Here is a 14,761-nt window from a genome sequence, read left to right as displayed (position 1 = left end):
AAGGCACTTCAGGATCATTCACTTCTTCATTATCAGATGTTGCTGGCAACGGGAGCTTGCCCAACACTTGTGGCGGCGGCACTTGTCCATGTTGAACCTTGTCAGTATCTTCTCAATGTGTCCTCGCTGTGAGATCCACAACGCCTGCCCCGGGATGTACGTGATCTCCATGCCCAACAGGAGGTTCACGGACCCCAAGTCCTTGATCTTGAACTTCCGCTCCAACTCGCTCACGACGAGCTTGACGTTGGCGGCGGTCGCGGCGATTATGATATCGTCCACGAATACAGTGAGAAAGATCGGGCTGTCTCCCACTACACGCCAGTACACACCATTGTCCATCTTCGATCGCTTGAATCCACACGACCGCAAGTACTTATCCAGAGTGGTGTACCAAATCAGCGGCGCTTGTTTCAAACCATAAAGACTACGCAACAGTTTGCACACTCGACCTGAGCCATCGCTGAAGTACTCTGGCATCTCCATGTAAATCTCGACATCATCGCCGATCGGGCCGTTTAGAAATGCCGTCACGAAGTCGACGTGTTCACACATCAGGTCGTAGTGCAGCGCCAGTAGTAGCACCAGCTTCACAGCTTCGGAGAACACCACGGGAGCGTATGTGTCCCAGAAGTTAACCCCGAATTGTTGTTGGCAGCCCTTGATAGTTAGACGCGCACGGTGACGAATCACCTCGCCCTTGGGGTTTCTCTTCCGAACAAAGACCCACTTGCTGGTCAATATCTTCTTCCCTTTCGGACGCTCGACCAGCACCTAGGTGTGGTTGCGCATCAGATCATCAAACTCTTTCTGCAGTGCTTCGATCCATTGCTCTGCGTCTGGAGCTTGCAGCGCATCATCTACAGTAAGAGGCTCCAGCAGCTCGTGCACCGCCTGGATCACTAGACTTGCTGGGATCTCGACTTCGTAGTCTTGAAGCCGTACATTAGGTCGGCGAACCCGTGTCGAGCGTCGGAAAGATGAAGTCCGAGACGATATAGCAGGTCCTGCTCCTCTCCACCCATCGTTCTCGTCGTCTTCACGTCACTATCATCAGCTCTCAGTTCATCAAACGCTGCCATCTGATCCATCAGATCGGCTGGATCACCAAATGCAATGGTACTCTCCTCAACCTCGCCCGCTTCCGTGCGCGCAGCACCAGCAGTATCGTGTGCAATCTCTCCACCACTTTGTCCTCCCACTGAAGTCAAGGCCCCACGGTACGACAGCACAGCTGCGGTATCTGCGCGACTGCTGTTAGGCAAGTCCGCAACACCTGCACTCCTTTTCTCTCCGTGCATCACAGGATGCACAACAGGCAGGTGTACGAAAGGTACCGACATTGGCAGCACGTATCGGCCTTTGCCGTACCGATTAGACAGCAGCTTCACCACGTAGCTGTGCTCCACGGTCCAATCCTCAAAGAAGTCCACTGATCGCACCTCTTGTATGTCCCCAGTTATCATGCTTAACACTCGGTAACTCTCTGAGTGCTGGGCATAGCCGAGGAAGAGACCGGGCTTGCCAGGGTTCTCCAGTTTGTTCTTGCGCAGCACCTTCGGCGTGAACACGAACACGACACAGGCCCACGTGCGCAAATTTGATACATCTGGTCTCGAGCCGAATCGGCGGAAGAACGGCGTGTCTCCGTCGAGGGCACTGGAAGTACTGATGTTGCGTACTTCCACAACAAAGCGGAGTGCCTCACCCCACAAAGCACTAGGCATGTTAGCTGCGGACAGCAGGCATCTGACACGGCCCAACACAATTCCATTCATCTTCTCCACCAGCCCGTTTTCCTCAGGACTATACGCGTTGGTCCAGATGTACTCGATTCCATTCTTTTGAAGGAACGCCAGCATCGTTTTGTTCAGTAGCTCACGGCCTTTGTCAGACGCGAGCACTTCAATGCGATGGCCCTGGGCTACGAGCCATTCCAGATGCGAAAACACGACCTCAGTCGCTTCACGCTTCCGATGCAGTTGAAATCCCCATAAGTATCTGCTCGCCTCGTCCTGCACCAACTGAAAATGCTTGAAGCGATCATAAGTGAGAATGCCCACGTAGCACATGTCACTCATCACTTTCTGGTATGGACGCGTTGCACGCCGAGTGCCCGTGTTCTTGTAGGACATACGTGTCATCTTAGCAGCCTTACATGTCCAACACGGCACCTCCATAACGTCACGCATTTCGCCTTCCATGCCAGCTGCAACCCCATTTCGAGCCATTTCCTGCAATGTCGTACAGTTGAGGTGGGCGTAGCGGAGATGCCAACGCTCCAGAGGCGTCGCACCACGCTGTTTGGGTTGCACGCTCAGCCTTTGATCACTCGCAGGCTGTTGCACCTCACTCTGCAATGCAGTCACTGCGTACACTGCGACAGCAGTTGCCTGAAGGCGGTAGCGGCGGTTGGACTTCACCAGCAGCAACTCCACGTGCTCTCTGCGGAGCCAACACACACGCTGAGAATCCAGAAGGCTGAACTTCACGCTCCACCCGTCCGTCTCCAATTTGCCCATGCTCAACAGATTATTAGGAGCAGCAGGTGTGAGCAGCACATTCTTGAATGGCAACATCACTTCAGCATGCGGCGATTTGTTGTTCTTCACACGCAACGTAACATCGCCAACTTCCCTGTTTTCTCCTATTTCTCCATCGTATCCTTGGAATACATGGACTTCGTCAACTCGTACATTGTGCAAAGTCGCGCGCTGGTTGCACACATGTACGTCGCTAGCCGAATCCAGCACCCACTCCACTTCGGTGCCTGCTGGGGATCGACCAGTCACTGCTGCGACCACTGGTATCGCAACACCACGGACGTGACACCCCAGAGCGCTCACACCCTTACGGCCACGTTTGTTGTTGTCACTGCCACTCGGTTTGTGTCCTTGCCACCTTTTGAACTCAGAGACTTCGGGCTTAGCAGGCCCACCGTCCTTCTTCTCCGGACAGTTCGACATCAGATGACCAACCTCACCGCACAAATGACACGTGCGTGTCTCCTTGCGCGCTCCTTGCTGCTGCGCACCTTGTTTTGACTTTGGTTTGTAGCCCCCTTGCCTTTGAACTTTTTACCTTTACCTTGATTTTGCTTCGGTTTGGGCGGGTGCGAGTCTTCATGGGACTGCTTTCCACACGAGCAGATGTGTGAAGGCTTCATTTCACCCCCATTCGCCACTCGCTCATCAAGGGCGGACTCAGCCAGCAGAGCATTGATCACTTGAGCTGAAGTAGGCACAGGTCGCACGGCACCTCCACCGTCTCGAACAATGTAGTGTTTGGAAAACTGACGCACCACATTGCGGTGGGTTCTCGACACGTGACCTAGGAGAGTCTCAGCATAGTCTTCGTCAGAGACTTGCTTGCCAAAATGAAGTAGTTGGCGACGAAGCAGCTCCATCTCTCTAATCCACTGACTCATGTTTTTGCCAGCCACGAAGTGATTCGAGTAGAACTCATCTCTTGTGAAGATGTAGTTTGAGTATTCTCTCTTCGTCTGCCTGTCGACGAATCGGCTCCACATCGCCTCCGCGGTCTTCTCCTGACAAATCATTTCAGCGTCGGCACTTGGCACACCATGCAGGATCGCCTCGCGAGCCGCGTTATCTCTCGCTGCAAAATCCATGATCACATGAGGGTCCGTCCGAAACGACCCATCTACTACGCTCCAGCACCCCAAGCGAGTAAGAAAATCACGGAGTTGAACCTCATACAGGTCGAAACTTCCTTTCATTATCGGAGGTTTATAGGAGACGTCCAGCTTTGGAGCACCAACTCGAGGCGCATCCACGCTGGGAATGGCAGCACCAGTTGCTGCATGCACTCCATCAGCTGCAGTAGTCGGCGCGTATCCGGGTCCATAGCCGCTAATTCCTCCAGGTCCATACGCACCAGCCCCATCAAATGGGTACACGCCAACTCGAGGCGCAAGTCCACTGAAAGCGTGCCCACCAGCGAAAAATGAGTTTGCGGCCGCTATGGCCAATATTGTGGTAAATGCGCAAGAGCTGGATTTGGTGATGGCGGGGGCTAATTTAACTTCGGGTGGCGTCGACTGTCGGAGCAGAGCGGTATTTTTGTCGGCTGACTCACCGAAATCGTCGTTGCAGTCAACGAGAGGCCTGATTTAACTCTGAGGATTTCGGTAGCATCAGGCTACCGCAGGCTACTAGCCTGCGGTATGATTGGGAACTTTGCCCCGTACATGTGAAACTATTGGCGGGAACCCGGGTTCCCGTAAATGATACCGACCAAATCGCGAATTATTTATTTTATTTTCGGCCCCATATTGGTACCGTTGGGGCAAGTTAAACCATCAAACCCAAGTGCTGTACGAATGAGTGAGTACCACAAATCTGTCACCGGTACTGAGTAGACCCGAATAACGTACCTTACCATGCCAAAGTCCACCTTATGTGAATCACATAATGTGATGTGAGCAGGAGGTTAGCGATGTGGCCGGAAAGCCCTCTACCGCTGTACCAGGGAAGAGTCTGGATTTTCATGGAGAGACACAGGACGTGAGCGAAGACGAATTCACCTTCCGTTTCTCTAAAGCTACGTTCAACGTAGGTCATAGACCAACACTCCAATACATTTGACCATGCTGTCACGAGATGCCAGGCAGATCATCAGCTGTTAGCAGGTGATAGATTGTACACATTTGTGTGGCAGACACCAAGGGCAACTTGCATGTTGAAGAACTGTAGCTGCAGCTGAGGTAGCTTGGCAGTTAAAGCTTTCAACGTAATCCCACTTTCCATTCGGCATCGCAAGAGAGAAGAGCACAACATCGTTATTGGTTATGAGCCAAAAACGCCCGGACCCAACGAGATCCTCACGGACGACAACTACTTCATGTGGGAGTTCAACGCCCGCATGACGCTCGCCCGCAAGGATCTGCTGGACCATGTCTTCATGAAGCCTGAGTCGGCGGTGCAACGGGATACTCCCCAATGGGAAGCGGCAGACATGAAGGCTTTGGCGGTGCTCGTGAAGTTGTTGTCTCCCACCTACCAGTCGATGGTGCGCGAGTGCAAGACGGCTGTCGAGGCGTGGGAGACGCTCAAGACCTTCTTCTCCAAGAAGAATCTCCACAACCGGGTGCAGCTTCGCAAACAGCTGCACGAGTTCTCCATGGCGAGCGGCGCAAATCTTATGGACCACATGCTGAAGTTTGACGAGCTGTGCCTCAAGCTCGGCGCCGCAGGAGACGACGTGGACGAAGGAGAGAAGCTGGTGGTGCTTCTGGGTAGCCTTCCTCAGGAGTACGACGCGATGGTGCGCATCATCGAGGCGCACAATGAAGTGACGTTGCTGGACGCCAAGGTGATGCTGCGACGGGAGTACGATACGCTGCAGAAGCGCGAGCAGAAGGAAACTGTCGGAACAGCGCGGACGCGAGCGGCGTAGCCAAGGATGCCGCGGTCGAGGTGAGCGGGACGGCCGAAAGCAAGGGACCAAGCGCAGAAGTGGTGGCTTTCAAGGGAAGTGCTTCGAGTGTGGGCAGCGTGGCCACAAGCGCGAGACTGCCCGGGTGTGGATTCATCGAAGTCGGGAAGTGAATTTGTGTTTTCGGCGATGCTCGACGTGGTTGCTGGATAGTGGTGCAAGTTGCCACATGACTGGTGAATATTCTGACTTCATCGAGTACCAGGAGCTGGGTGCACCCATCAGCATCACGGTAGCCAATGGTCAACGGCTACAGGCGAGAGGAAAAGGCTGTGTGAGATTCGACCTCGCACATGGGGAGCACGGTAAAGCTGACCGATGTGCTGCACGTGCCGGAGCTGGATAGGAAGCTTTTGTCGGTGCCTGCGTTGACTGCTCGTGGTGTTCTTGTTCAATTCGAGCATGATCGAGCAACGCTGCTTGTGGGCGGAGAAAAGGTTGCTGTCATTTGTCGCGTGGGGAAATTGTTTGCGTGGACTGTGGAGCAAGACTCGGCGGCGGAAGCTCATCAAGCCGTTGGAGGGAGCCAAGGTGCTCAAGAGTCTGGATTGTGGCATGCTCGTCTGGGCCACGTATCGGAGACGAAGTTTCAGCAAGTGTTGAAGGCGTGCGACGGAGCGCCAGCGGTACCAGTGACGCGCGGTGGAGTTTGCGACGGGTGTGTGCGTGGCAAGATGACCAACAGCCCCTTTAGTCACAAGTCAGGGAGCGAGGTGAAGACGACTCGCCCATTTGAGATCGTGCACACTGACCTAATGGGCCCCATGAAGCCGAAGTCCAAGGGTGGGGCTCTCTACGTGCTGACGTTCATCGATGACTTCAGTCGCTTCGTGTACGTGTACTTATTGGCTGCGAACTCACAAGTATTTGATCGCTTTAAACAGTTCAAGGCGATAGTCGAGACGCAAACCGGTCACAAGATCAAGTGCGTGAGGAGCGACAATGGCGGCGAGTACGTGAATCGTCGGTTCAATGAGTACTGTGCAGCTCAAGGCATCGTTCACCAGACTTCGGTCCCCTACACGCCGCAACAAAACGGTATGGCAGAGAGGATGAATAGCACGCTGGCGGAAATGGCACGCTCAATGCTGTACTACATGGAGGTGGATCGTACATGGTGGGCAGAAGCTATTATGACCGCGGCTCACACAATTAACCGAGTCCCCAACACCGCACGGCCGAGCAAAAGTCCGTACGAAGTTCTCTTTGGCTCGCGCCCGGACCTGAGCTACTTGCGTGTGTTCGGGGCGAAGGGATACACGCGTGTCAGCGACAACAAGCGCGCGAAATGGGACTCCAAGGCCTACCGCTGCGTGTTCCTTGGATACGCGGAGACATCGAAGGCGTACCGTGTCTGGGATCTGGAGGATAACCGACTGGTGACGACGCGCACGGTTGTGCTCGACGAGTGCCCACCTTCTGGGTATCGCGATGTGGTCATGGTCGACCAAGCTCCTCGGGTAAGCTGCCGTGATGACGCGGATGATGATGGAGAACGCCCCCGAGCAAGCCTACCCCAGCCGTCAGCCGATGAAGCAATGGACGTTGATGAAATCAAGATGGACAACGGCGAGGATATGGAAGTCGACGACTCTGGTGGCGTGCAAGGACTGGATTCTAATGCCGTAGTTCCGATTGAGGGGGAGCGCCGGGATATTCAGGCAATCGAAACGTCTCGGGTGGCATCAAGCCACTCACCGAGCACGAGCAATGCAGTGGTCGTGGCAGGGCAGAACAACAATCGCAGCGGCGGTGACCGCCATTTGCCTCGCATCGAGCTGGATCCACCACTATCGAGCTCAATTATGCAGCGGCCTCGGCATTTTCCTGGTGGTGATGCACTTGTGTTTAGCGGTGGGTCGACGCGACCTCAGTTCCTGTCTCAACCAGCACCCCACCTGCTCATGGACGATGGCAATCGCGGCAATCCTGGTGACGTGCCGTTGCTCACGGACAGAGCTGAAGGGGGCGACGTGCCGCTTCTAACGAATGGCTCACCTTCAAGTGGTGTGGCGCAGCTTACGGATGGATCTGCAGTGGACAGTGATGACGAAGTCGCTGAACCTGACTCGAAACGACCGCGCCTCGACGAGGTGGCCATGGCTGCGACTCAAGTTCCAGAAGAATACGAAGACGCCGTCAATTCACCGGAATCGCCTCAGTGGAAGAAAGCCGTCCGAGCGGAGATCAGGGCCCACATACGGAATCACACGTGGGACATCGTGCGTAGACCGCCCGGGGTCAAGGTCATCGGGTTCAAATGGGTCTTTGGCCGCAAGTTCAACGAGAAGGGCGAGATCGTTCGCTACAAGGCTCGCTTGGTGGCTCTGGGGTATTTGCAGACGCGTGGTGTTGACTACTTCCAAACCTACTCGCCGGTGGCAAGTTCGAACACAATTCGTGTATTCTTGTCGTGATCAGGCAATTCGATGTTGAGACTGCATTTCTCAACGGCAATTTGGAAGAAGACGTCTACATGATGCCACCAAAAGGAATTCGTGTTGCCCCTGGTATGGTGTGCAAGCTGCGGCGCATTCTGTACGGCTTGAAGCAAGCTGCTGCAGTCTGGTTTAAGAAAATTCGCGCCGTCTTCCTGTCCATGGGGTTCCAGCAGTGCCGAGCAGACCCCTGTCTTTTCGTTCGTCGCCGCGGAGTAGATACCAAGTCCCCAGTCTACATCGTCCTCTACGTCGACGATCTCCTCGTGGGATGCGAGTCTGATGAAGTCGCGGATGCAATCTGCCGAGAGCTGGCTGCACACTTTTCAGTGAAGTCACTTACATTTTGGGCATGGAGATCGACTATTCGCCAAACAAGGGGGAGCTGCTGTTGAAACAAACGCAGTTTATCACCAAAATGCTGGAAAAGTTCGAGCAGCAGGACGCGCACGGAGTCCGCAATCCGCTAATCGTTGGTCAAGATTTGTGCCCCGATGAGAACCAGCCGGTGATCAAGAACCCCACTGTGTACCGCGAATTGGTCGGGTCGTTACTGTACATCGCCAATGCAACACGCCCTGACATCAGCTACGCAATGTCTGTCCTCTCACAGTATCTCGAGCAACCACGGGAAATGCACTGGCGAGCGGCGTTGCGCGTACTACATTACCTGAAGGGCACTGCGCAGCACGGTATTTCGTACAAGAAGTCGACCGAGGGCAAGATCGTGCTGCACGCGTACTGTGACGCTAACTGGGGTGGCGACAGGGAGTCTCGACGATCCACATCTGGGCTACTGGTGATGCTCGGTGGTGTACAAGAGCAAGCGTCAGAATTCGGTGGCGTTGTGACGGGGTCACACAGCACAATGCACAGATGAAGTGCGTGTGGGTATTACTATCCAGGTGAACAGCAGTTCACCAGTTCCCGGCCTCAAAGGGAACGGTTTGCTACAAAGGAGTAGGTTATAAGACTGACTGTATTTTGGTAGAGGTTAACTTGGTCGTAATACAAACTACAAGTTAACTATACAAAAGCCCACACAAACTCAAATGGTTGGCTTGCGGAGCTACTGGTACCATGTACTCGAGAGAGTGACACCCGTCACTCTTCATGTAATGGGTACACTTGATTGTACCGTTGCTGAGGCGGAGTACATGTCCTTGGCGATGACAACTCAAGAGGTCGTATGGGTTCGATACCTACTCATGGAAATGGGGCTCACAAGCAATGCGGCTACGATGGTCTACATGGACAACAAGTCGGCGATCAGCATCGCGACTAACCAAGGATATACCCCGAGAGCGAAGCACATCGATCTCCGAGCCCACTTCGTCCGTGACCATGTCGAGCAAGGCGACATTCAGCTCAAGCACGTCCCGTCAGCGCAGCAACTTGCTGATTTCCTCACGATGGCGCTGCCTGCACCCCAACTAGTGCATCTACGTGAGCGCAGCGGGATCCGTGAGCAAGTTGACAGGTGTGTCACGAGATGCCAGGCAGATCATCAGCTGTTAGCAGGTGATGGATTGTACACATTTGTGTGGCAGACACCAAGGGCAACTTGCATGTTGAAGTGTCGAAGCTTCGCGAAGGTGTGATCAACTTGACCAGGGTTCTAGATGCTAGTACTGTAGCTGTAGCTGAGGTAGTTTGGCAGTTAAAGCTTTCAACGTAATCTCACTTTCCATTCGGCATCGCAAGAGAGAAGAGCACAACATCGTTATTCATGCATGGGTACCGGTAGTTTTGGGGGAACCGGGGTCCCGATGGGTACCCCGGTTCCCGCCAATTGTTTCATGTACTTGGATGCCTCCAATTACTTCCCGATATCTATTTCAAACTGCTGATTGCTTTTAGCTTGGAACTTGTAAGATGCACTGGTTCGAAGTGGTCCATCTTGCGGTGACGAAATCTTCTCGTTTATGACGTCAGTCAATGGTTTACGTATGTATCGCGTGAAATCTGAGTCATCATGATTTTGGCTGTCTAGAAGAAGATTTGCTGATGTGCTGTGTTGGATTCATCACGTCACTGAATGATGGCTTCACGGCTTATGTCTACTGTAACCAGTGCCGACTTGTTTCATTTCGGGCGACCACGTAGGCGATATTGAAACACAAAAAGTATATTTTTTATTGACAAGATTTGAGATGTTCATACGATCACTTTTTGCAGACAGCATTGAAACATGCTGCTTACTCGAACGATCCGTACGGGTGCTCGCCCGTCTGGAGAGTGAAGGTAGCGCACAGCGGGTTGGCAACCGCCGTCTCGTTGTACACGTCGCAGTCCGTCTCGGGCTTGATGGCGATCACGTAGTCAGCGTCCTCCGCCACCTTCTTGAGGCCGTTGCCGATCTGTGGGTAGTACACGCTCCAGTCGTCGGTGGACAGCGTGAAGTTGACGGTGGTGGACTCGCCGGCCTGCAGCTCGACCTTGGTGAACTTCTTGAGCTGCTTGACCTCCGGGACCGAGATGGTGCGGAACGGCTGCGTGAGGAACAGCATGACCGTCTCCTTGCCGGCCACGGAGCCCGAGTTCTTGACGACCACAGACACGTCGACCGTCTCCGTGACGGACGTGACGTTGGTGCGGCTCAGCGTCATGTCCGAGTACGTGAACTCCGTGTAGCTCAGGCCGTGGCCGAACTCCCACTGCATCTCGCAGTAATCTCCCGATGCGCACTGGGTGCTCACGCGGTGGTTGTACGGCATGAGGATGTTGCCGGCGTCTTTCGGGTACGTGATCGGCATGCGGCCGCTGGGGTTCACGCGGCCGTAGATGATCTCAGCGATGGCCTGGCCACCGAGCTCGCAGGGCAGCATGGCGTTGACCACGGCGTGGACGTTGCTGGGCAGCTCACCAAGGAGACGCGGGCGGCCACCGACAAGCACGGCAATAACCTTGGTGCCGGTCGAGGCCAGCTCCGTCACGTACTCGATCTGGCCGGCAGGCAGGGCCAGGTCGTTGATGTCGCCGTACGTCTTCTCCGTGTACGAGTGCTCGCCGATGACAGCGATGGTGTACTCGGCCTGGCTGGCCAGCTCCTTGGCATGGGCCAGATCGCTCTCGTTGTAGGTGCCCGTGTAGTTGAGTCCGTTGAAGTAGGTCACGGTCTCGTTGGCGATGGCCTGGAAGCCGTCCTTGACGCTGATACCGTTCGGGAACATGTCGTTGCCCGAGTAGCCCTGCTGGCTGAGCGACCAGCCGCCGCACTGGTAGCCGACGTTGTCGGCCGAGTGGCCCGTGAGGAAAACCTTGGCCGTCTCGGGGATCGGCAGCACGCTGTCGTTGTTCTGCAGCAGCACGATGGACTCGCGCGCCGAGTTCAAAGCCGCGGCCTTGTCCTCGTCGTTGCCGACCTGATCCACGAGGTCCGCGCCAGGGACGGCGTTGTCGTACAGGCCAAGCTGCAGTTTGAGCTTGACCACACGACGAGCAGACTCCTTGACGCGGTTGAGGAAAGACAGATCGTTCGCGATCAGCGCCTTGGTGGCGTTGATGAAGCCGTAGTCGCTGCTGGCCATCGTCATGTCGATGGACGTGCGCTTGACGGACAGCGTGGCAGCCTCCTCGTCGTTGCGCGCAAAGCGGTGGAACGTGTTGAGGTGCTCAATTTCTGCGAAATCGGATACAGTCATGCCCTCGAAGCCCAAGTCCTCACGCAGCAGCTTATTCATGAGCTTGGGGTTGGCGATCGTGGGGATGCCGTTCACGGAGATGTAGTTCTCCATCGCTGACAGAACGCCGGCGTCCACCGCGGCCTTGAACGGCGGCAGGAAGTAGTTCAGCAGGTCGTAATCGGACAGCGTGACACCGTCCTTGTCGTGGCCCGTGGGCGTCTTGGAGTAGCCGATCCAGTGCTTCATGCAGGCCGCAGAGCCGTTGTTGGACTGGATGCCCTTGATGAGCGACTCGGCGATGACCGACACCAGGTACGGGTCCTCTCCGAACGTCTCGTACACACGCGGCCACAGCGGGTTCTGCGAGATCTCGAGCATGGGGCCGAAGATCCAGGGGGTGCCGGCAGCGAGCGTGTCACGGCCAGCAATGCGGCCCATGTCATAGATGAGGTCGGGGTTGAACGTGGCCGCACCGTTGATGGGCTGGCCGAAGAGCACAGCACCCGAGGTGAAGCCGGCGCCGTGCAGCGAGTCGATGCCGAAGATGAACGGGTGACCGTCGTTCTCCTCCTTGACGATCTCCTGGGCCCTCGACAGCACGTCGCGCCACTCCTGGGCCGTCCAAGCGTACTTGCCATTGTACGATCCGGACTGCCACGGGCCGCTGAGGTACGAGCCGATCTTGAGCTTGGCGTAGGCGCGGAACTTGTCCTCGTCGAATGTCTTGGACGCGTTGAAGAAGCGCGAGAAGGCCACCTGAACCATCTGACCCACGAGCTGGTCTTCGTCCATGCTCTCGATGATCACATCGGTCTGGGCGTCCCATTGGTCGGCGGAGACGAGCGGAGCGCTCTGGTGGGCGGCGAGGCCCATGGCCAGACAGCACACGGCGGAGAACCACGACATGAGCATTCTTGTCCTTCTCTCTCTCTGTCGGGTGAACTGGCGTTGCGGTCGACTGGAAATTGGGGAATGACCGATCACTGGACGGGGTTGCCGCGCTGCGGATTAATCTGCAGGTCTTCCCAATCCCCACGCGCGACTTGCCTATCTGCTTCAAGCAATACGTCACTAACTTCAACCACGCAAGCTACTGCCCCCCGGCTACTAGGTACCCTCACTTCCGACACCTAATACTCCTTATTACTTCTGAGAGTTAATGTGTTTATATTTATAAGGTTGCAGAAGACCTAGCTAATATATTATGATCGTTACGAGGTTTTCGCGCCAAAACCATCATTTTGGCAGGCAGCAGTGAGGAGCATCGGGGGCAAGTGTGAAGAAGCATGATGAAGACACGGCGATGACGCAAGAAGAATTCTGCGCTGCTGCTGCTGCTGCTGCTACTGCTGGGTGTGGCACCCCGCCAGCTCCTGGTAGACCTCTCGCGGGACGAAGGCGAAGAGCAGCGCCGCCGCGGATAGGAAAAAGCTGCTCGACGCCACCCAGGAAACGTACGTCCTGTGGACGCGTCCAGCACGTGCGCCGACAGTGCCTCGTACAGCGAAACGGAGCGCTCAAGCGCGAAGTGCCTGCGCTATATCTTAGCCCATGCTACTGGGGCTGGAGCTGAGTCGAGTTCGGCGCGCTGAGCCTGCAGCCGCCCACGGACGGAGCTTTTGGAGAAGGCCTACATAGACCAGCTAACGCCAATGCAATGGAGCGAGGTAATCTGCGGTACGATGTGCGCTAAACTCGTCTCGCACTGCTGGTGCTATCCATACATGTAGTCTTGCCTCTCAATGCATCTGCGACCATGATGAGCTTGACCTCTATGAGCCAAAATACAGCTTAAACCAAGCAAATACAATCCCCCTTTAAATCCGATAGTAAAACCGATGTCGGAAGTGAGGGTACATACAGTACTTCAGCGGGCACAAGAAACGCAGCGCCGTCTACGACTGCGACGGGCATCGAGCCGGAAGCGAATGCAAGGACCTTGACAAGGTCGTGACTCGAGTCCAGGTTTCGTGATAATTCAGCCCGCGCACGTTTTAATCGTTACTGTATTTACTTGTGAACTAAACGGATAACGTGTATTTTAACACCCTGTCTCTGTAACAACCCGCATCTTTTCGCACTTTTTGGATGGCAAGTGTAAATTTCCAACATTTTTAAAACAACCTAAATTGGTCTAGCTTAGAGTTCAAAGGAAAGACCCGATCAAGAAATGGTGGATGCAGCCTTTGTAGACTCGCAGCACTGAAAATGGATGAGATACGATGGATCAAAGAGGCGAGGCATGATATGTGTCTCGTCAATGAGGCCCTTCGTCGACGGGTATCGCAATCAATGTATGACATTTTGACCATAACCCGTGCATTGTGGGCATAAAAAAAATATAATGTAGCCATAATGGACAGAAAAGGCACATTTCATTTACACATTTCGGCAGATTTCGTAGTTCCTTGCTCATTCATACCTTCTATTTGCGCTACGAAGGCGAAACTTCAGAGTACATATTTTTATGCTGTCAGCACACTATGTGCCAAATTTCAGCTCAATCTGAGCTCTCGATCATAGGGCTTGTCATCTGGGGGTGCGGGCAGGCTGGGATACCGCGTGTTAATACTTTATGTTTGCTTTTAAAGAGACTCCTGTCAACTCGTTGGTGGTGGTATCAGCTTGGGTAGAAGTTCCAAATGTGGCTTATCACCACAATATGCGGTGACGCCCACGCACTGCGTGGGCGTCACCGGTGCGTGGCACGCACCGAACATCGAGCGGACCACACAGGGAAATGATCCTTTCGGAGGGAAATCACGGGTGCTTTGCCAGCAGCTGGTTGAAGCACACGGGGTGTACAGTAAGGTGTCTCTTTAAAGAACGGGTGAAATCCTATAAGATGCAAGAAGAAATAATTCCACTATGCGTACGCATATCAGTCCAGGATACTGGTCTAGTGTCACTAACAGCAAATCAGCACATCAATATTAGAATACATCCAATCAGAGGTCATAAATATTGCGCGTTCTAGTCGAACTTTCCGAAGTCGATTGATTGAATCGACCGAGCCAAATCGCCAGCAAACCGCCCGAGATTTTGATTTGACTTGAGTTTACTATGTACGCAATAAAGTACGAAATAAGAACCGTCTCGGTCGATTCCAAAAGACTTGAAATTTGTATTCAGCGATTTCAACCCATATGGTAAACCGGCCCGAATCGGCAATATTGGCCAGAATTCACAATAAGAGAGATGGGCATACGTTTGTATATTAAATCAGTAAATACGACAGAT

General features: G+C 54.3%; 2 protein-coding genes across 2 annotated transcripts; both read right to left on the bottom strand.

Annotated features, from left to right (window-relative positions):
- Positions 1-2,349: 2,349 nt before the first annotated feature.
- On the bottom strand, positions 2,350-2,966 carry PHYSODRAFT_299820 (hypothetical protein; the record flags this gene model as incomplete). The annotated part of the gene is made up of 2 exons (XM_009527053.1): positions 2,350-2,354; positions 2,465-2,966. 2 exons carry the CDS (start codon positions 2,964-2,966, stop codon positions 2,350-2,352), a joined length of 507 nt encoding a protein of 168 aa, XP_009525348.1.
- Positions 2,967-10,093: 7,127 nt separating this feature from the next.
- PHYSODRAFT_497355 (glycosyl hydrolase) lies at positions 10,094-12,433 on the bottom strand (the record flags this gene model as incomplete). The annotated part of the gene is made up of 2 exons (XM_009527052.1): positions 10,094-11,446; positions 11,534-12,433. 2 exons carry the CDS (start codon positions 12,431-12,433, stop codon positions 10,094-10,096), a joined length of 2,253 nt encoding a protein of 750 aa, XP_009525347.1.
- Positions 12,434-14,761: the final 2,328 nt, after the last annotated feature.

This window comes from Phytophthora sojae (genome assembly GCF_000149755.1).
Source record: "Phytophthora sojae unplaced genomic scaffold PHYSOscaffold_3, whole genome shotgun sequence".
NCBI classification, from domain to species: domain Eukaryota; phylum Oomycota; class Peronosporomycetes; order Peronosporales; family Peronosporaceae; genus Phytophthora; species Phytophthora sojae.
This window is presented reverse-complemented; position numbering and strand designations above follow the sequence as displayed.